At 31.3% G+C, this 23,615-nt stretch overlaps 2 protein-coding genes across 10 annotated transcripts in view; both read right to left on the reverse strand.

Annotated features, from left to right (window-relative positions):
- Window positions 1-1,335: 1,335 nt before the first annotated feature.
- On the reverse strand, window positions 1,336-19,375 carry LOC143245511 (uncharacterized). Its single transcript, XM_076491875.1, has 6 exons — window positions 19,354-19,375; window positions 17,108-17,203; window positions 15,756-16,067; window positions 6,403-6,561; window positions 6,168-6,251; window positions 1,336-5,561 (listed from the first exon to the last, which is right to left on the reverse strand). Exons 1-6 carry the CDS (start codon window positions 19,373-19,375, stop codon window positions 5,512-5,514), a joined length of 723 nt encoding a protein of 240 aa, XP_076347990.1. The 3' UTR covers window positions 1,336-5,511.
- Window positions 17,130-23,615, reverse strand: part of LOC143243942 (uncharacterized) — a 30,733-nt gene continuing 24,247 nt past the window's right edge. For all 9 annotated transcript variants that reach the window (XM_076487785.1, XM_076487786.1, XM_076487793.1 and 6 more), the window contains 6 exons: window positions 23,229-23,418; window positions 20,663-20,729; window positions 19,684-19,780; window positions 19,354-19,548; window positions 18,352-18,415; window positions 17,130-17,203 (listed from right to left, as the gene is read on the reverse strand). In XM_076487785.1, the coding sequence (XP_076343900.1) occupies window positions 19,393-19,548; window positions 19,684-19,780; window positions 20,663-20,729; window positions 23,229-23,418 (510 nt within the window). In that variant the 3' untranslated portion in view covers window positions 17,130-17,203; window positions 18,352-18,415; window positions 19,354-19,392. The remainder of the gene's footprint in view (window positions 17,204-18,351; window positions 18,416-19,353; window positions 19,549-19,683; window positions 19,781-20,662; window positions 20,730-23,228; window positions 23,419-23,615) is intronic.

The following is a 23,615-nucleotide window of genomic DNA, read 5'->3' on the forward strand; positions in this document are numbered from 1 at the left end:
GACCAGTCTTCCTGATCCAGCTTCCACTAAAGCACGTGGGTAGGGTGGCATCGACCATGGCCAGTCTCTCTCAAAAGTATAGTAAAATTGTCACTGCCTAGTGGATTATTGCCAAACCTCCATGAAAAATGGGAGAATAATGAAGGGGAGCAAACCGAGAGATCAATAGCAGTAAATGACTGACTAGGTGCATGAAAATAAGTGGAAGAACCAGTACTGAAAAGAGAAATGTTGTGATCATAGAGCATATGCTCTACAGAGCGATCCCTCCTCTCAATAACAGCACTTCCCCAGAGGGAATGATGTCCATTAAAGTCCCTCAGGATTAGAAAGGGAGAAGAACTTCCAACTCTGGTACATGGTTTACTCTAGCCCAAGTGGACCAGCCGATTGACCCAATGGGGGCCACCCAAAGGCTGCCCGTCTACAGAAATTGAAGGCCAAAGTGATGTGTTAGGGTTGGACCTCTCAACAACCAGGATCCTCTCCTTCCCTACACAGGTCGCCACGCAAGGCAAACATGTGGGTGGATGTTTAGATCCCAGAGGCTGTAACCTGAATGAACAGAACCTCCCATGGGAGGTCCCCTCACCATGTACAGGAACCCACACCGAGTGGAACTGAAAAGAAATACAATTATTTGTACTCCCCTTAATAAAATGAAGTATACTTCTGTTACCAAGTCATCATGGTAATTTGACATTGAGAAGTTTGTTTTATTGCAAAGCTACACACTGTGGGCTATGCACTCTGTCAACTGTAAGGAAGTGAACACACTATTTTACCACCTAACTCCAAAAATTTATTACTGACACACTGTGGGACCCATACTAAAAAAATTGATTTTTTTTTTGGTGAATTTTATTCACCAGTATACAAGCAATAACTTACGGTTAAAGTTAGTTTTCAGTTTCCATACAAAATATGATATTAAATTAAAATGTGCAAATATTCCATATTAATATTCCATTAAAAGACATTACCAATTTGTGCTCAGAATTGTATTTTCTTCTTTTTTTTCAGTATCTGGATTTTCTAAGCCTTTAATTGCCAAGTTTATATTGTCTGTAATCAGAAAATCACATTTCACATGAAGATGTGTCACTGAATGAACAAAAATGGTTCTTTCCGAGTTAAAATCTGAATGGAACACATCTACAAACCATGTAAATTAATCAGTTGAAACTTTTTGTATCAAGAAGGCAGAAATAAGACAAGATCAGGAAACATTGATTTACAGGCTGGTTAAGGCAATACTGTTTCAGTAAAAAGATCAAATACAAATAATATACTTGAATTATAAAAAACAACAACAAATAAACATCACCAACACACTTTTTGTTACTTAGTTTATTAGCCATCAGTTTAACAGAAAAAGTTGTACATTTATCAATGTAACCCTGGCTAAAATTAATGGGTTGACAGGAGAAGTTCAAGAGATCTGTGAATGATAACACCCACTACTGCCTCTCTAACTACTGTGGGCTGCATTATAACAAATACTGGTAGACATTTCAGTAAGTTTATCTTTTAAATAACCAGTTCTTCCACAGACAACTGTCATTCATTGAGCTAGGTTTTGTTTCTGAAATAGACCCAAATCATTTATCTCCTTACATTTTTAATGTAAATAATGAATGAAAATTGGAATTTTTGGCAGAATTGGAAAACTAGAAACATACTAGTTATAAAGCACAGTTAGCACTTGAAACTTTGCTTAGAACAAGTTTTTCCAGTTATTACTCATATGAACAGCTGACTGATGGAACTGATGTAATACATCCTACATACAAGAAATGAATCAATGAAACTTTCAAGTCAACTGAAATGTTGGCTACCAGTTCAAACATTAAATGTTATACTAAAATTTGTAAAAGCTTAGCTATTTTTTTTGATTTGGCAGTTTTTTGTTTTGTTTTTATATATATATGTATTGTAGTATGTTCTTAAAAGTCTATTAGTAAACAAAATTTAACTGCACATTGTTTTGTAATGTTTTAAACAAGTAACAGCTTTCGTAAGTAACTAAAAACATTCATGATTCTTTGGTTCACTGATTAGTAAACATCTTGATATTTATTTCAAGTTTCACCTAAACCTGTTTTGTTTTTTGTAATACTTCCTATTAAAAATAAGCTGTCAGGTATATAATAGCTATGGATCATTATTAAGAAGTGACTATGATATAAAAACTAATTACAAATAATCCTGATAGTGTGAAAATACTTAAAAATAATGAATATCTGTTTGTGTACAAACAACCCTGCAACTATTTGTTTCGATTATAGTATACACCAACTGGCTGAAGCAGTATTACCAACAATAATCTGATTACTGCATACACCAACTGGCTGAAGCAACATTACCAATAATAATCTGGTTACTGCATAGGCCAACTGGCTGAAGCAACATTACCAACAATAATCTGGTTACTGCATACACTAACTGGCTGCAGCAACATTACCAACAATAATCTGATTACTGCATACACTAACTGGCTGAAGCAACATTACCAACAATAATCTGGTTACTGCATAGACTAACTGGCTGAAGCAACATTACCAACAATAATCTGGTTACTGCATAGACCAACTGGCTGAAGCAACATTACCAACAATAATCTGATTACTGCATACACTAACTGGCTGAAGCAACATTACCAACAATAATCTGATTATTGCATACACCAACTGGCTGAAGCAGCATTGCCAACAATAATATGATTACTGCATACTCCAACTGGCTGAAGCAACATTACCAACAATAATCTGATTACTGCATACACCAACTGGCTGAAGCAACATTACTATCAACAATCTGCTTACTCCATACACCAACGTCCTAAAGTTACAAACAAAACCCTGATTACCAGAATACATTAACTTCCTGAAGCAATATTAGTAACAAAAATCTGATTAAAGCATATACCAACTTTCTGACCACTATTACCTAACAAAAATCTGATTAAAGCATATACGAGCTTTCTGACCACTATTACCTAACAAAACTCTGATTAAATGTATACAAATCTGCTGAAGCAGTGTTACTAAATAAATAAATAACGTTAATATTAAGATAAAAATATACACATAAGAACTATTCTAACAAAACACTCTACTCAATGAAGTTTCATGCAAGTTGATTTAAGCAACAACAAAAAAAACCTTTGTCATCATGTCAAGCATTTCTCGTTGTTCATTGTTTTGTTCTTTTATCTTACAACATAAACTTACAAGACAAGCATTAATAGATGGAAGCTTAATAGTTAACAGCTTACTTGAGATTTGAGTTAATAAATTCTCTCACTTTGGTTCTTAAGATATTAACATTATTTATGTTTCAGCTATTCATTAAAGAACTTTGATAATGCTCATAAATACAGCAGTATCAACTATGCAATCAGTATCTGTGTTTATTACATATTACGGTTTTTAACAGTATTTCAGCAGTTATGGTTAATAAAGCTTTACACTTTAAATACAACCAAATCATGCAACTGTTAGAAGTAACTTAAAACTAGCCAGTCTTAACCAAAGCACGTCTACCTGACATCTGTACAAAATGCTCTTTTCAACTCACACTTGTATCATCTAGTTCACACATATAGCAACCTTACTGATACATTAGATACATATTATTAAACAGTGCAATCTACCTTTTCAGTATGTATTGTATCTGGATGTGTTTTAACAAAAACATTGTAAAAACTTAGTTTTATGTGGTTTCATGTCTACCTCCTTTCATACAAGTTGAAAGTTGCCGACTACAAACCGACCGTTTCATATTAACAATGTTTCTAAAGAAGGTTTAAATAGAGAATATATGAACAACAAAATGCTACTTAATTTGTTCTTAGTTTGTCAACTAATACCGAGATCTATTTGCTATATATTACTAAACTTTTAATATAGATGGTAAAGAAAAAAGAATGTTTAAAATTCATAAAACACTGTTCTTGATTTCAACATTTGATTTGCTTAGCCTTAGACTATTCTAGAGTGAATGAATAAAAACTTACTAATAGAAATGTAGTTCCAAATATTTCTATTAATTAAAGTATACTGTAAGAACTATTTATTTCAACTTAAATGCTTTGACAACACTGAAATATGGCTTAAAGGTTCCTGTATTATTATGTTAAACATATAAAACTCAACTAGATCAAAAGAAAGCTTTACACAGAAACAAATAACTGAATGAAAACAAGTTTTCTTTAAAATTGTCTTAAACTAGCAACCAATCCTTATGATTTACTAGAAAGTTAAAACAAACATTTGTGTTTTGTATTTGGTTAAAGACTAAACACAACATGTGTGTGTGTATATCACTTTTAAGATCTCAAAGCACATGAATAGAATAAAAATTACTGATAGTTAAGTAATATCTTTGGAGTATTCATAGCATGTTTTGCTAATATAAGGTTGATATGGTACGAGATAAAATATACCAGAAACATTATAATAAAATTTCTATAATTATAAAATACACATATAGGAATATTCACATGCCTAAACTATTTCTAACAAAAAAATAAATGTATGATTAAAAAAAAATAACACAAGAAACAAATATATGTAAATAAAAGAATAGAATCAAACTCTTATGGATAAGCTCACCTACAATATTAGTGTCGTACTACTTATAATTGTATACATTTATATTTTGATTTTACAAAAAATATCTTTGAAATTATTGTTAACCCAAAAGGATCATACACAAGTTAAATAAAGTTGGCTGGTACTCTGAGTAATTGGCTTAGATTTAAATTCAAGAAATTGAATTTGATTTAGTGAATATTTTTCCTGATCTCATTGACAGAAGTAGCATAAGGTTGTGTTAACACGTTTGATAAATAAGCTCATTTTGTGATCTCTATTAATACGCTGACATTAGTTATTGCTGCTAAATATGCCAGTGAGGAAGACGATTATAAGTTCAGAAATTTTTAATACACTTTCACAACCAACTTCACACTATTCCTGTAGTTCTAGAGGTAACAGGAGTTTATCAACTTAAGTTTCCCAACTTTATAGATGTAAGCTTTTCATTCTACAAAATTACATCATACCATTTACTTGGAAAGGTACAAATAAAAAATACATTGCATCACAAAAGCTAAATTCAATAAGTATCACAGAATAAAAAAGCCACTTACAGAATGATAAATGTGTAAATAGAGACTGCACAGCCCCTGTCACACTTCTTTCAAGCATTACAATAATATACACCCTTCACTAGGAACTTTCACTGACAAACTGATATTACTAAATATTATTTAAACGTGATTACAAACCATCACAAAGTAAGTGCTATAGCACAAAACAGCAAACTTAAAAATCGTGATCTTACTCATGATAAGCAATGCCTCGTCATTAAGCTACCTAGAGATGTGAAGATTGATGAGAAGAGGAAGAGGTGAGATCAAAAAAGGACATTGAGCACCACTAGCTTCTGTTTCAAGAAATGTCTACCCTAAAGCGTGTATGATCTATGTCATTCATAGTGTTGCCACTAGGTGCTCACCTCAGACCCAGAATGAGGAAAATTAGAAGAATTTAAACCTGTTGAAATAAAGATTAATTATTAAATAAAATCATAAAAATAAAACATTTTCAGATAATGTGGTGACTTAATGAAGTGATGAGATGAGTAAATAAGCATTTAAAAAAACCCAAACGTTCATCATTCATTTAAGTAATTAAAAATGGTGAAAGTTAAATAAGTATGAAATAATTTAAATGTCCTTAATATCCTAAATTTTAATATATTTCTTCCTTTTAGTAAATAGTTTTACATCTAGAATATTGCAACTGTTCTTCTGGAAAGTATATATTAATAAGCTAGCTTCATTAAAGTATATTTATCTCAATGAAGTACTAATTAGAATGTCTGGCTTGCATGGATTCAAATGAGAATATAATTAGTTGTGAAAAATGACAGTTAACCAGATGACAGCTATCAAATAAACCTTAACAATTTCAGTGTGAAAAAGTTTTAATTTTTAATTAATCTATAAAATATTTATCTGTCAAAACTGCAGAATGAATATTTTTTCTAGATAGTTTTATTTTGACTTTATAGTACCTACAAAACTATGTATTTGAGGTTTTAATTTGTGGTACTTAGACTAGCCAGTAAGTAATCTTTGAGCCAAAATCTACTAACACCTGACTCAACGAGTGCTCCATTTTCAGGAAAAGCTTCAGCTTTCATCAGAAACTCGGGAGGATACTTGATTCGCTTTGCATCAACTGTTGGTTAAAGCAGTTTTTTTTTTAAAGACATCATAACATACATAACTCAAACAAGTTAAAACTAAAACAGTATCCCATCAAAGTTAATCTACTTAAGGACCAATTCAACAGAATAACTGACAACCTTTTTTTGGTAATCATGCTTTACCTGGGATATGACCATCAGTCCACTCAAGCTCTTTGTTTGTCTCGAGTGGAATTGTCCAGGTTTCTGGATCCGGAGACTTAATTCCAGTGACCTCTTCTGGTGACTTAACTGTAGTCAATGGAACAGGTCCAGTTGGAGGTTCAGGAAGGGGTGAAGGAGCTGGTCACATCAGGTGATAAAAATTTTATTAAAATAAAACAAAAAGTTTGTATGTTGGTCGTGTTCATAGCAACAAAATAATTTATCAGTAACTATTATTAAACTATTAATCTTTGTGTAGTAATTGAAACAAGTTTTTGTAAGAAAATGTTTTTAAAAATTGTATTTACAGTAAAGCTACCAAGGCTACCTACCACTCTTTCTAGTTTTGAGTTATTGACCAGAGAGAAAACAACCAGTCAGTGGCATACTACGTCCAACATTTAGTTACCCCCAATATTTAGTAACAGAATATCATTCTTGTAATTCATTCTTAGCTTTAATCAGATAACATTCTCTGGTGCTACATGTATTCAAACTAGACTCACTGGTTTTGAAGACCAGAGTTTAAACACAGGACAAACATGTGTCCATTTCTTTCATTAACATAAAAAATATGACAAAATGTAAAATGTAATTTCCAGTTGAATCCAATAGATGGAAATATTTTTTCTTGTTTGTTAAAATGTACAGTACTTATTACAGTCTTGTATAGGTAAAAACCTGAGGGTTGCAATACTACAATATCAATATTTTCTATTCAAGATTCAAATAAATAAATTCCCCAATATTAACACATGGATCAGTGGCTTTAGTCAATTACCAGCTACCCATGACAGCCAGCACTGCTAATCCAAATGAAGATTATTCATGCCTTTAGTTCAAACTTGGCTTCAAGTTTTCCTAGGAAAGTAATTTGTAAATAAATAAATATAACACATCACAGAATGGAGAATTATATCCTAAGCTAAAAGCATTATTCTGGATAATATGATAAGAGATCCAACAACAATTTAGATATAACTGTTCTGATTTATTTATGCCTGTAAAGAAGTTATTTTATTATTTTCATGGAAATCTCCACAAGTTTTTCACCAACCTTTTTTTTTTATCTAACTAATCCTTTTTCCAGAGTTAATTCACTACTCTCCACTTTGTGTCAATTTTACAAATACTTTGAAATAGTCTATTAAAAAAGAACAAGTTAAAAGTAAGTGTCTAGGATACACTGATCATATCTGACAGAAAAACATGGTTCTACTTTGTCTCCAATGACTACAACAAAGAGAAGAAGTTTATACATGAGTATTAAAAAAACAACCAATGATATTGTATCATTCTCAAAGGGTATACATTATACAATATGTATAATTTATATCTGTGATTAAATAAAACATAACTGATAGTGATATCATTTTTTTTCTATTGTTCTTTTCTCCTAGTATGGATTACTATTTTTCAAATTAATTTTAGCAGATCTGTGATAAGAGAAACAAATAAGGTTTAAAGATGTGACTGTTGAAAAAATTAATACATACTGATGTTACGATTGCAATAGTAACTATAAATATACATAATATGTGAATATAAACAAAATATTTAAAGTTGACTGAAACTCTACACTTTAGATCGTACCAACAGATTTCCATCTCTAACATGTTTTTCTAATTTTATTTTCCTAAAGTGGTTAAACAGATCTTGTAAATCAAACTTAAATTGCAGAAATAAGTATATCTTTAGATAGTTAAGTACATTTTAAACTAGTTAAACACTGATGTGAGGAAATAAAATTAAAGAAACTAATAAAGTAAAAAACATAGGTTTTGTTCATTTCAGAGATTATTTATACCATTTAACTCTTTATTTCTTAAGTCACCTAAAATGGTGCTCAATACATTAATGTTTGATTTTATAGCAAGATGGAATATTACTTAGTATTCTGTTAAAATGAAGTAATAATCTTAGTTTGGTAATTATGTATATCCACGAACTACTCTCATTTATAGGATAAGCAAATCACTGAAATTGAAACGTGTGTGTTTCTGAGTACAAAGCCCAAATAAACTTGAACTAAAATTCATACATCACTAAATATGAATGTTTAATATAAATTGGTATAAGGATAAAAAACAAAGTTGGCTTCATATTTGGATTGCCTGCTAAAGAAATAGCACATTAAATCTCAAAGCACTACAAGCATGATAATTATAACTTAGAGTTATCACTAGATGTCACTGCACAAGTAAAACAAACAGAGTGACAGCAGATATTTCCAAAAGATTACAAGAAATGAGAGCCAGCTGATCAAAGTCAAAATTTACAAAATTCTGATAAGCCTTAGTACGATATTGTATAATATCTTAAATGTTATTTCAGGTTTAACAATAAGCTTAATTAGGCTAAATACAGAGCAGAGATACTAGCCTTTTTTTTCTTTTTTTTTTTTTTGTAAAGTATGAGACCAATTTGCAAACTGAGTGATTTCACAAAGAAAATGTTAAAAAAATCATGTTTAAACTTTTTTTAAATAATAAGTGCACTGGTTTCTAATTTTCTTCTTTGAAATTAAAACATCAGTAGATTTTTTTACACTTTTATGTAGAGTTAAAAGTATTTTAGTATACTAGTAGATACAAAATTATTCTTCCTCAAATGTAATATATTTGCAAAACAAAAGTTCAATCAAGGAAAATATTCAGAACATGACTGAAGTTTCATGATGAGAACTGAATACACAGATATGAGAAATAAAATGCTGATGGAATTTAAACCTTAAAACTATTAGCTTCTAAACTGATTATTACAAATTTCACTAAAAGCACACAACACAAAAAAATTACTCATTATACACTGCTAATGATTATTTGATATAAAATAAAAATAAACATGGATTATTGATTCATGATGTTGAAAGAACCTGTAGGTTCAATGAGTCTTGATAGAAATGAAATAAAGACCTTATAACACAAGTGCTTTCAAAAGTTGATTATATATTTTATTCTCCTTTTTGTCATAAAGCACTTCTCTGCTGACATAAATCTACCTTTATAAATATTGTACCTAAATGAGGTTATCCTACATTATTTTCTTTAATTCAAAGTGTTTTATATTTTATAAAGTTAAAAGTTATAATTTACCTATATTGAAAATGTATTTCCAATAGGTACTTACCTTCTATTAGCTATTCTCATTCAGTGCTGCCTTATACACACAAACATTTTCCAAAATTGAAAATGTATTTCTGATAGATACTTACCTTCTCTCATAAAATTAGCTATTCTCATTCACTGCTGGCCTAAACACACAAACATTTTCTTTAAACATGCTAAAAGCCTTCTACTGCCCCTTAATGGAATTGCAGACAAAAACATGTCCCTCTCATGCAAATCATCTTGTATCACTTCCTCATCAACAGAAACATGACATGTTCACTTGATGCATGTGACTCCCTCTACACTCCTCAACCAGACTATTGCTTTAAAGTATAGCAGATGTCAGCACCAGAAAACATAGGGAGGAAGAGCGTGAATTGTAAGGGGAGATATGTAACTATCAAAGATACATTTCTGTAGAGTAAAACTATAACTTCTAATATGGTACTTCCTTCTGCTCATAATATTAGTTATGAAACCACACTGATAGGGAGGAGAGACCAGTGCCAAGGAGTGACTGAAGTAACCTCTAAAACTAACCCTAAAAATGAAAATATGAGAAGAGAGGAAGCATACACTTCTGGGCAAGATACGCTCTTTGCCCACCTGTGAAATGTGTAAAGATATACATGTAAAAAATGACCAGAGCATATCCAAGTGGAAGAGAATTTGGCAGGAAAGTAAACCTAACTGCAGAAATATACCAGAACCCAATCCCATAATAAGAGAGGGGGTAAATAAATGATGCATGCTCTAGATGTAGAGTGGCTAGGTACTCAGTAAGTCATCTACATCCGAAACCTGCAAGTAGTGTACCAATATTCACATGAGAGTAGGATGAGAATAATACTGTCTTCAACTCAAACTCAAGAGCCCATGGATTGAAAACCACTCCAATTTGTGGGCATGACATGAAGATTACCTCTAAGCTTTTAATCCAGAAACTTGAAATCCAGAATTAAAAGGATGTCTATAGCATGCAATCAATTCCCTTAACCATGAAACAGGCTGGGGCCATCCAAATAACAATAACATCCCCCTAAGAAGAGAGAACAAGGGATAGCCAAAGATGAAACAAGAACAATCTCATGTACCATTGCTTTAATCCATAATACACACAGAGAAAATCAAGGGAGAAAGATAGACAACACAAAGCCCATGTGAAAACTTATGCTGACTGGTTCATTCTAAATCCAAAGCTTGTTCATGGGTTACTGACATCCATGCACAAGTAGAATGAGGACTCCTAATCAAAAAAGTGAACTGCATTTTTACCTCTCACTTTGTTGTCACTAGTTATAACAAATAGGAGGATATCACATCATCTACACCTGCAGAACACTAAGGTCTTACTTTGTAACTGAATGGTTATTATGTAGAATTCATTCAGCAGGTACCTCCATAATCAACCATCCTAGTGGCTTGGAACTGGAAAGTGATAAGGACTCCTATACTTCACTCAAAGAAAGGAAAGTGACAATGAGGTAGAGAATCTGAAGGAATGATCATACTTGAGACAGTGTAATGGGCAACTACAAAACCTTGTTTTGAAAAACAAACAATACTAAGGTATTAATTTAAGACATGGCAGAAATGGGCATCAATTCCCTTCTGCTTTACCCGTGCAGTCAATGAGTGGTACAATATGAGGCAGACTTGTTTATGAAGCAAAATATCATGAGTTTATGAACTTAAAGTGATCTTGTGGAACACCCCATCTTAAACATGAATGGCATAGAACCATAAAAGATAAAGCACTGGTCAATGTGGGTGGACAGTGCTAATTTTGAGTTAAAGAATGCCTGATCATCACTTACCACAGATTAGAATTCTTGGTATGAAGAACTAGAAAAAGGTCCCTGAAAAGGAAGTATGAATAAAAGGTTATCAGTTAAAGTCACAACAAAGTCTAAAGAATAGTCACAGGTGGTATACAAAACCATGACAAAGAGAAAACCACAATTCAATGGAAATAGTGATATATGACAGCATTGGGTGTGATCCACATGCGAAATTGCAGATTTTCCTTCACAGGACAATGAAGATGAGAAGCTAAGGAAAAAGTTATATGTTGGATCTAATGGGAGGACACCTGGAACAAATTCCAGGAGAAAGAAGATAGGAAGAAATAGGCTAATTGAACCAAAAGATGGGCCCTTTTGGGAAGGATAGAAGTAAAAGATCCTAACAGGAGGAGGACTGCCAGGATATGCACCTGGAAGAAAAAAACATATGCAACATAACAATGAAGAATCCTGACCAGGCACAGAAGCCTACCTAGGTCTAGGGTGAAGTTGGTAAATGGAAGGAAGGGAGACAGGATAAACCACACTTCTGAGCTGCTAAGGTCTTCAGGAGAAAGTAATGATCTAGATAAAGGAGAAGACAGGCATGGTGATAAAGAGTACATGAAATATCAATGGCAAACAAATTTAACCATTGAAGTCCATAGGGTAATAAGGAAATATATTTTAAGGGAAAGATGAAATATAGAACATTAGGAAAGTGGTTCAAATGGAGGTAAAGTAAAGGAATGGAGGACCACCTTAACATCTCAATCTGGAAGAGCAGGTTGCCTCAGAAGGTGATGTATCTTGAAAGAAAACATGAGCATGATAAAAATAGGGGAAATAAAAACTTTCCAGTATCAGGAAAAATGAAAGGTGTGGGATAAGGTTGCATAATATTTTGAAAGCGAGAAGACTGAAAACCCACAGTCAAAGAGTCAAATGAGAGATTCTGCCACATAAGCCATAGTAGGCCAATCAGTGGGAAATCCCCAAGTTGAAGACCAACAATAGAATACCTTTCACTTGCATTGGTACACCACTACAGAAAATGAATAGATGGAACTAGCTAACAAAAAAGTGACTCAACATGTGAAATCAGATCTTCTTGCCAAGGACTGGACAAAAGCTAGGCACAAAGAGACATATCGAAACATTGTTCTGTACCAAAAGTACACAACAGTGTTTTAACCTTCTTTTGTTAACCTAAAGATGACCTAAGAAGGTCAAAATGTTGTTCAATATATATACTTTATTTCAATTAAAGATTTAATACCCATACTAGTCATCCTAAGAATACATTTTTACTTCAAGTGGGTTTCTCTGTCATCATAAGAGAAGTAACTTATTGTTGAGGCCCTGTGAGAAGAACCACACTAATAGAAAAGATCCCTCCAAAAAGGGGGATCTAATGTCCGTTCTATGGAATGTATCTAGTAGGAGAATGAAAGAAAGACAATCCCCATAACATAACATGCAATAAGATGAATGTGATGTGCTCTAGCACAGTATTAGAGATTCAATGTCTGAAAACAGAGACCTTTGGACCAGGTGCCCCCTTGTTGGTTGACATGTACCACCACCATAGAACTGTCTGAATAAACAACCCTCATAAGACAATTGTGGGCAAAAAAGAAAAAGTGATACAAAGCTTGTTGTATGGCTAGGAGTTTGAAAACATTGATCTGTAAAGTATTTTCATCTTCACATCAATGGACTGAAGTCTCCTGGTGATTGACCCATGGCCTCATCCCTAAAAGAATGTATCCACAAAGTTGTAGATCCTGACACAAGAGGAAGTGACATGCCTGTTGACATATAGGTTTTGTCCAACCACCAAAGCAGATCATCTTGCATGAGAAAAAGTGAAATGGGAGTAGAAAGAGGACTCCAAGCAAGTTTTCACCAATTATGAAGTTCTCACTAAATGGATCTTATATAGGCACAACTGAGGGAGACCAGCATTGCCATTGATGATCACATCCATAAAAGCAATAGAAAGTTGCAAGGTGTAAACATGTAGCCAAGAAGATGTGGTGAACCAACAGTTTCATTGAACTAAGTCCTAAACAAGAAGGTTGGGCCTGACAAATATAATGTTAAAAAAGACCCCCAAATGGACAAAGCATTGTAATGGGCCTTTTTCACTTTGATCAACCAGCTCACCCAAGCTGCCATCAGAAGGAGTTAGTATGATTTGATGATTCCTAGCCAGAATGAATAAAAAGCCAATCATCCATATAATAATGAAATTGCAGGTATTACTCACTTACATACATCTCTTTATGAACTGAATTCACTATATTGGGTCTAAAACAAGTTGCACATCTCACACTTCAATTAAGTTGCAAAAACTTTAAAATTTATACGTTTTAATTATTCAATAACTTGTATTATGCCAACAATGGAGAGTTCAGTCTGAAAGATTAAGAGACTATCAACTTGATATAATTTGGTAGGAAAATAATGACTAAACTTACTAAAAACATTTTCAGATAAGAAACCTACAATACACTAATCACAAGCTAGAAAAATGGGCCATAATTAACATTTGAAAGTTTACTTTCAACTAATCTGAAATCTCTTACATCTGTTGATTATGTCAGTGACAGGTAATTTATGAAATGACTGTTGAAATGTCAAAAAGAAAAAAGAAATTATACACAGTTTATTTCTTTCCTTATAGAATCTATAAATAATTTAGGATAATGATTGTTCAAAGAGAGAGAGAGTGCCACAGATATAATTCACAAGGCAGTAAATGTCTTGTGACATTTGAAATACACAAAGTTATGTATTTGTAAATGTTGTAAATTTGATCATTTTTGTCAATGATCAAAAATCTGAACAACATTAAATACTACTATTACTACCAGTAAGTATGCATGTTTACTTGTATAATACAGAAAAGAAAGTGACCTGACCTGCAAGATTAAGTTCAAAGTTTACCTTGTATTTGGCATTTCTTTGTACTCTGTGTCACCAAACTTAATACAAGGCTATTCACCAACAGCAAAGATATACCGTACCTCAACTTCAAACGCCGTTCGATTCTCTCTCTACACTATTAATTAACTCCCATCTTTTCATGTACAACTTGTTACAATGTTTAATGTTAACCATGTTGGTAGGTGATAGTGAAGGGCAATAAAAACTTTAATTGTTAGAAGTAAATAAAAAGTGTGAAACATATCTACTTACTGTAAATTGATATTCTCAAAATTATAATTTTAGTCACTGGAATATATCCATGTGCATGGAAAATAAAATAAAATTGATGTAACAGACACAGTGAGTATCCATAAATATGTTCAAAGGACAGTAAGAAATCTATAACCTTATTAATTTGTTTCAACAGGCAATGGGATAACATTTTAAACTAATCACTAGATCTATTTACATACAAGTGAAAACATCTTTCAATTGACAGACATGAAATGTTGTTAAGAACTGCTAAATATATGACAACTTTATATACCAGACAATTAACAAATTACCTAAAGACATGTAAGAAAGAGAAGCTAAAATGATCAGAAAAACGAAAATTAAAAGGTGCAAAAACTGAGAGTACAGATATATGCAAGCTTCATTCTTTCTGAATGAAAATAAAAATATTCATTCATAAAACACCCGTGTAGTTTTTACTTTGCTATCTGATTTGCCAAGAACAGATTGTGCCACATTATAACCTCAGGATCAGCAACTATTATCTCAGAAAGTTTTCTCAATCACTGTGTTTAAGATCATATACAAACTAAATAACTTTACCCATACTAAGAAGTAGTACTAAAGTAAAACCATTTATTAGGTTCATTATAAAGTAAAAAAAAACAAAAAAACACAACAACATTAAAACACTTATTCACCAACTGCTGAAGGACTGCTTCTGTTGCAAATTACTAATTTTAATGAGCATCCAGGAAAATTTGCACATTATTAAAAACATGGGGTTGTAATTTTTAATCACTTCAAGACAGCCAAAAAGATTACAATAGTCTAAGGAAAAACTTACAATAGGAGCTTGAAGATAGTATTTTGAAGGAGAAAACTATACCTGTTGTAAATTTTGTTGCACAGTGTTAATTTTTAAGAAACTTCAAACCTCCATAATGGGTAATACTCCTAATTTCAAACAACTATGCACCATTTCAGATACCACTACATAAAATTAAACTCATCTAATAGCTTCGACTTCCCAGCTCAATAATTAATGGTGAAAAATCAAAAATACGTCAAAGAGATAAACTGACAAGCAACATTAGTGAGTACAAGTTAAACTTCCAAATAGAGTTGGGATTTCATGAGTTGCACTTAATTATTACAAAATGATTTTACAATCTCTCCCTATTGAACTACCAGAGGTAAAGTATTATATGTAATGAAAATCTCTAGAATAGAATACAAATCAGAATTAAATGTGCTCCTCTAATCTTACTTTTAGATTCCAAATCTCCATTAACAGTTTGTAAGGAACTTGGACGAATTACATCCTGCGGAGAGATTTTCTTCATTCCCTGGTCTTCTGACTCTGACAGACCCTTTGCTGCATCCTTCTCATCAACATCTTTCTCTAGCTGTTCTCCATTTACTATTTCCTTCTCTTTTGTTGTTGGTTTCAGCCATACTTCAGGCTCCTCACCATTCACCATCGATGATGGTGGACGACGAGGCACAGGATGAGGCTTGATACCTGGAGGGGTTGTGACATCAGTTCCTTTGGTAGATGGTTCACCACGAGGCACAGATGCTGTTAATGAACAAATACCTTTCAGTTATAAACCAAACAAAAGGAAGTTTCAAGCAGATTTAATTCTCAGTTAACATCAACAAAACCTCAAGTTACAAATCAAACTCCTACTTAATGCATAGAAAAAAACAAAACTAAAACCAAGTTTAAAACTAAAGGTGGTTCTAAACACAATATAAAACCTATCACATTGTAATAAAAAAAATCACATTGTTTCCAATTTTTTTTATTCAATAGAATGTTTATCTTTGTAATATGATATATTTCTTTTCATTGTACTGTCCTATTACACAAGTATTACGTATCATTGACTCAATTGTCTAATCTGTTTAGTTTTTGGATATCATTGTTGTAATGAGTCTGATATTTGTAGGCACAGTGAACTAAATTTCAGCTGAGATTTCAGTCCAGAAATGAGAAAATTCACTTCAAGTTTCAACTCCATACAACACAGATACAGTAGAACAAGTAAACAGATCAAATCTAAAAACAAGTGTTAAAAAAAACACTCTAAATAATATACATTAGTCAACAATAATTTATCAACATACCACCTGCCCATTTAACTTACCAGGTGAAATATTCAGTAAATAAAAATGACATAGTATTCATTAGAATCCAAAAATTTATTTTAAAAATATTGCTACTTAATACCACAGGGTGTTTGGAAAGTCACTGTGCACTTTTATATTTATTAACAGACATGTTTCAATATAGAATACAGGAGGTAAATATGAATGACAATTATAAACAATGTTTAAAGTGACCCCTGTTGGCATCAATATAAGCCTGGATCCTTCTTATTTTGTTTCTAAACACCGCTATCAGTTGTTGGCTTGAAATAGACTGAATAAAATATGATTACAAAACTGCATAGTGACTTTCCGAACACCCTGTACAAAATCATTAAATGAACATGACATTATCTTTGTAAGCATTTTTCATCTTTCTTGAATTATATATAAGAATGTCTGTATGTACATCTTTTTTCAGATTGAAAATAAAGTTACTAAATTACTGATATAATTCCTACAACTGACCAGGCTGAGTAGATTTCTTGGGGGACAGGCTTTCTCCTGATAGAACATCAGGAGTACGTCCTTCCCTAAAGGATTTAGGCTGTCTGCGGGGAGAAACTGGAAACAAGATTCATAAATTTATAGTCAGGAGCTGCTTATATTGGTCATGTAATTTGTCATTCATGGCAAACCACTTATAAAAATTTTTACATGTACATAATTAGTTATTTTATCATCATGAAAATTCTAATCAGTTTACTAGTGAAATATATAGTAAAACACTACGTATTATTTTGATGAAGAGATACATTTATTACAAATTACCAAATTATTACAAACAGATGTAAAATATGTTTACACTTTTGTGTCAAACTATATAGTGGTCAATCAATCACAATTTAAAAAATCTTTAACATACATTTTATATGCTGGAATAAGTAGTTTTGGTAACCTTCTTTAATTAGAAGTTATCACTGACTACTTTATTAGCTTGACTAAAACAGATGACAAATGTTTGGTGATAAAAATATTTTTGTTTAGTACCAGGAAGTTGAATGGTTGCATTATGGTCCAGATAAATTAATTCAGAATATTATTTGACTACAGAATACATATTTTACTGTAGCTATCTAGCACATAAATTATGTGAAATAAAATGAAGATATAACATTGACCACACTCTTTCACTCTTTATTATATTAATAAGTGACTAATTTATTAACTATGACCCATTTTTTTTTCACCCTTAACTTCAAGATCAGCTTATTTACTCTGCAACTAGAATATTTATTCATAAGTTACTAGAATATCAACTGTGCCTTATTTGTTGCTACATGTTTAACTTCAACAGCAGCTTACTCATGATGTCATTATAATATTTCTAACTAAAAGACTTGCACTACCACACTTTCCAAAATAGCCAATGAAAAACCTACAATATAATATTAAAAAAAGATTAATTAATCATTGATATTAAATAACAGTTTTGTACAGTTTTATTTGTTATTGTTATCCAAAAGCAAAGCACTTTCATAAGAAAATCAACAAATGTAAATAAAATCAAATTTAAAACCTATGTGTATATATAAAGAAATATAAATGTCACATGTAATGTCAGAATATACATTTGACAATAAACAATTTCAATGACACTTAATATTGAACCTGAATTTAAAGATTTGATTCCTGAAAAAATTATTTGATCTCAACATTTTCATTACTGTCTTTAAAATCATGACAAAGATAGTGGAAACAGCTTCCCTTACTTTCACGTCTGGATTCAGGTGTTCTATCTTTTTTCGCTCTGAGCTTGCTGAACGAGGCGATGGTCTATAAAATACAAAGATCATTAAAAATACTTCTTCTAACAATGTGTTTCACACATCATTGATATCATGATATGAAAAGAAGTCTATATTCGTAACTTATAATATTCTTCAACCAATACACCTCAAATACAATTAAACTTAATACTTACCTCAAAAGTTGAAAATTTAACCCCTTGTGTTTTAGGGATAAGTATTATATTAGGTTGAGGAATAATTCGTGAGCATTTTTAAATAATTTCATTCAAGCATTACATGCAAGACTATACAATACTTCAATGCATGAACACATTACACCCAAAACATTTATTATGATACTTTATTTCATGTAATACCTAGGTATATAGTATGCATTGTTTTAAACGAAATTGCAAGAAATTAAATGCGAAAAGCAGATGGTGTCGAAAATGCTCGACTTTGTCCAATTGACATTCCATTTAATGAGCTAAAAATGAAAGCAAAAATTAAAGACATATGAAAATCAAACACACCATCTATTAGAGCAAAATATTATCTACCAAATGACATGAAATATTTTGCGAAAGCGTTTCATTTATGAATATATTTTTTTTAACTTGAAAAAACGCTCACGAATTATTCCTCAACCCAATAGTATTACTCTTTTCTTATTTATTATTGAAATTAATTCAAGATTGTCTAGACATTATGTCAGAAATAATTTTAGGTTTATTTAAGCCTAATCAAACCATATCAATAAACATACATTATTATTCTCTTTCTTACATTAGCAACAATTTTTGTGCTAAATGCAAAAACAGTGCGATTTGGTAGCCCCTTTAAAAAACCTTTTTCTAGTATAGTGAAAATACAAAAAAATGTTTAAAACAAAAATAGGCTGCATAAAGAAAAATAATAAAATGTATTGACTAAGTTAATATCCAGATAGTTAAAATCAAATTGGTAAGCAGACTCAATATTCACCTTGAAGTTGCAATAAGGACATGGGTAGGGAGTGGACTGTCACCTTCGACAGATTTTCCTGGAACGAAAGGAGAATGATCTCCATAAAAAAGGTCTTCCCTGGGATCGAATGCGGTACTCATCTGCCTTCTTTAATCGCTCTACAACTTCAGTGTACCAGGGATTTGTTTCATCTAGAGGTTTCCCTTCTACATCCTACAGAAATCAATTAGGAATACATGGTTTACTTTTGCCTGTGATTGATACCAATAGAAAGAACTGTGTGGTGATCAACCATAAAAAATAAATAAATAATGAATTAATAATCATTAAATAAAATATTTTTGTTACCCCCAGTTTTTGGGTTTTCTTCCAACTGCCATCCACATAAATGTACGATGAGAATGGTTGATATTTGGATTTGTATTCTGTCTTTGATCCTTTTTTTCTATACATGGAAAATTAGAAAAAAGTAAAGTAAATATACACTTATTATATTTTCACTAGTACAAGTAATTCATTATATAATTACACTTAAAGCATATTTTGTTAAGGACTAAATAACCATGCAAATAATCAGAATAATTTTTAAATTATTAGAGCTTTTCAGTTATAAAAGTTATACTTATTAGAACTGTTTTTCTACATAAAATAGATCTGTCAGAGTTTATTACTTTCTGAAAGGTATTATATCAATATTACTTTCCTTGAGGCAAAATAAAAACATTTGAAGATCACAAGTGTTTAAACTATTACATATTAAAATCCAATATATGATTGCAAATTCACAAGCCTCTAGCCCAATGTTAAATTATATTACATCTTGAAAGATTTTTTTTTTTTTTAACTAATGATAAAACCAATCACCCATGCATGACTGGTTTATATTTAGTGTAAGTGCTTTCCAAGACTTCACTTTATAGAAATGCTTTTTTATACTTTATTGTACATAATAAAGGAGATTTTAGAAGAAAAAATAGTCTACCAAATTTGATTCGATAACTAAAAATAATAATATTTGGGAATTATGTTTAATGTGCAGACTGAGTTTACTAGAGACCACATGATTTTAGACACTGAAAATATTGAACATGTAGAAAAATTATAGAGTTTCTACCCACCCCCACATTATAGTTACATGTAGATCAAACCTATATATAAAATTAAATTATCTTATTGAGAAAAAAACTAGCAGACTTCCATCATTATCATTCTTAAAAGTAATTGAAAATTAACTGAGAAAGGACCAGAGTGAAAATATCTGGCATGTGGTCCCTAATGTGTAATTATATCCACTGTTTTCCATGAACAAAAACAATACATATAAAACCTTGGACTTGTCTGTTCATCTTCATTCTGTTCTTCTGTAATACCCTCTGAAGATTCAAAGCTGCCATCTAGTCACGAATAAAGCAACCACCATTCATAAAGTTCACCATTTTCACACATTTTGTATGCTTCATTTTAGATACGACTTGTGGTTTTACTACAAATCAAACATTACTGAGTATAGCTAGTCTACAAAACTCTATCTTTATTGTGTGTACCATGTTTTATCTTGCAATACAGTGTTTAGCAAAAAAAGAAATAAATACAGTTACAATGGTGATGTTTTCAAAACAGTCTGATACATTTACCTGTTTATTAACAATGTAGGTTCCAGCTATTTAGAAAGAATCTACAATACAATTTCAGAATTCCTCGAAAAAATGCATTTTAATTTGTCAGAAACAAAAGTATCACAAGTTTTCAATATCAGACTTTCTTGAGCAATTATTAATCTCTAAATTATTTTAATGGTTATTAGATATATGGCAAAAAACATAAATTAAAACATTTTCCAGCTTTTAAAATTGAAGGAAATAGGTACTACAGATCACAAAATAGTAAATACATTCTGATTGTTTATTAGTAGTTACTACTAATCAAATTCTCCAGTCAGTTGTTAGGGTTTTATAATATCCATAAATCCCTGAAGTTTTAAATATATTTTAATTATTGCTAAATAATTACTAATCAAGTTCTACAAACAACTGATGTTGTTGAGGTTTTACTACATCCATAGATTCCTGAAGTATTGCAAGCCCCCAGTCTGTTATGGCCTCGTTTTTTCAATAACAAATTTGTGAAACAGAACTGATGTGGGAAAAACATTTTTGATGACATTAGATTTACCCCACATTCAGAGGGTAATTATAGTCTGCCCACAAATTATGAATATTCAAGAATAAGATTTATATGCATTTCTGCAAAAAAATCATTGTAAAAATTTGTTAAGATTTATGTGTTGTAAAAATTATGCCCAGATATATTAAATATCATACTTGGAAATAAAATGGCTACATCCAAGTTCGTTTTCAAGTGTGTGCATAAAAGTTTTTTGAAAATTATTTGCAATGTGTTGTACTAACTCTCAAACTAGGGGTTTAGTCAAATCACCTGAATTTCGTAACTCCAAATTGACCTTTGTAATTTCTGTATTATAACTTGTAATGTTTTATGCATCTTTGTAAAATTTTGCAAGCTTTCAGTAAACATTATCAGTTTTGTAGACAAAAAAATCAGAATTTTTAATGAAACATTTCTCTTTGAAAATACAGAGTCGAAAGTTTTGATCTTTCAGGATCAAAGTGATTTTCTCATTAAGATTAAAAATATTGTTTTTTTCATCTGAAAATTGTCAAATTTTGTTTCATTATTTCTAAAAAACCCTAAATAAATTTTTTTCTGCAAAACTTTATATATTATCAGCTATTTTCTCTACATTAACGTCATATAAGGTTATTCGATTTGTCTAACCTATTAACTGACATAAAAAGTATGAAGTAAATCTAAGTTACCCCTTTCTTCTATCTGGAATGATTTCATATTGTAACAAGAAACTACAATTGTTTATTTTAAATAAATAGCTTAACTCTGGTAACAGTATACACCTGATTATATTTAAATTTTTGTTTTATTGCCCTTTCAACCATGCTTGGTGAACAATCCCACCACAAAAATTGTAAATTACTTGGTGGAACATGTAGCTCATGTTACCTTATTGAATTACATAAGGTGTGAACTATTAATAAGCATATCTCATGGAAATGTTTTATTATCATTTTCTGTGTTGCCTAATCTAACTTTGGCTCTTCAGATGCACTAACAAATTGTTCATTTAAATTTTGACTTATCCATGATAAGTATAGATACACAGTGGAACTTGTGTTGATTCTGGAAACCATGTGAAGTTAAAACAAATCTTCTCAACTTTAAGCCTAAACACGTTATTAATGTTATGTAAACTGTAAAACTCTTTGTTTGTTAATAAGCACAAAGTTACCCAAGGGGTTATCTGTGTTGTGCCCACTGTGGGTATCAAAATCATACTTTTAATGTTATAAGACCTCAGATTTACTGTTTAACTATTAGAGGCAGGTTAGAAAGTGGTGATTCATCAAGAGTTTGTTTGTGCAGAAAATATAATTTCAATTAATACTCTCTCTTTTACACCAATGTAAAGTGAATGATAGCCCCTCCACAAAATACAGCAAAAACTATTTACACAAAAAATATTCACATGAATTAAATGCATTGTTAAAAAATAAATTAAAAAAAGGTGTCTTGGAAATATAATCAATCAAACACAAATAAACCAATAATTAACTAAGAGTTTAACTTCCAGGTACCCTGTTTTAAAAAAAAACAAACTTAAATATCCAGTCACTTCAATGAAATTTTAAAACAATAATGCAATTAAAAATAGGAAAACTAAAAATAATTTGTCACTTTGCTTCATTTTTTAAAAATAAATGACCAATAAGAAATTATAGTCTTTAAACCAACCAACTTAACTTTATAGTTTTACATATTTCATGAGTGCCATGCTACTAGCAACCACTACACTGTTGTACCTTCTGTTGCCCTAGGAGCTGATTGGTCCAACCCATAAAAAACAGCCCTGTGTGTTCCAGGCAACACTGGGCAATCTCGAGGCCATGCATAATTTGAGCGATACTCTGTCACTTTGGGAACATCTGATGTATCCTCAACAGGAGCAGGATTCCCATGAGTCTGGGTAGAGGAATAACTCTGAGACATAAGCTGTAGAGAAAAAGTGATAAAGTAATATTCAAGGAAAACTTGAAGTGAAACAGTGTTTAAGGTCAAATATGTGTACTATAAATTATTTCACTAATTGGAACTATGATCAGAATCTAATTCAGTTACTTTATAAAATTAAAGCTGAATAAAAAGTCCTAATACTTGCTTGCAAAAATTAATACTAAAAAATAATCACA

The sequence above is a fragment of the Tachypleus tridentatus genome, chromosome 2 (genome assembly GCF_004210375.1).
Source record: "Tachypleus tridentatus isolate NWPU-2018 chromosome 2, ASM421037v1, whole genome shotgun sequence".
In the NCBI taxonomy this organism is placed as follows: Eukaryota; Metazoa; Arthropoda; class Merostomata; order Xiphosura; family Limulidae; genus Tachypleus; species Tachypleus tridentatus.

Excerpts from the sequence above, each read along its gene's own strand:
- LOC143245511 (XM_076491875.1), bottom strand. The coding sequence starts at position 19,375 with ATGTCCTTATTGCAACTTCAAG. Across the intron at positions 16,068-17,107 it reads CAAGAAATCTACTCAGCCTG|CATCTGTGCCTCGTGGTGAA; the intron begins GTCAGTTGTAGG and ends GTTCATTAACAG. Across the intron at positions 5,562-6,167 it reads TGGAGCACTCGTTGAGTCAG|GTTTAAATTCTTCTAATTTT; the intron begins GTGTTAGTAGAT and ends TTATTTCAACAG.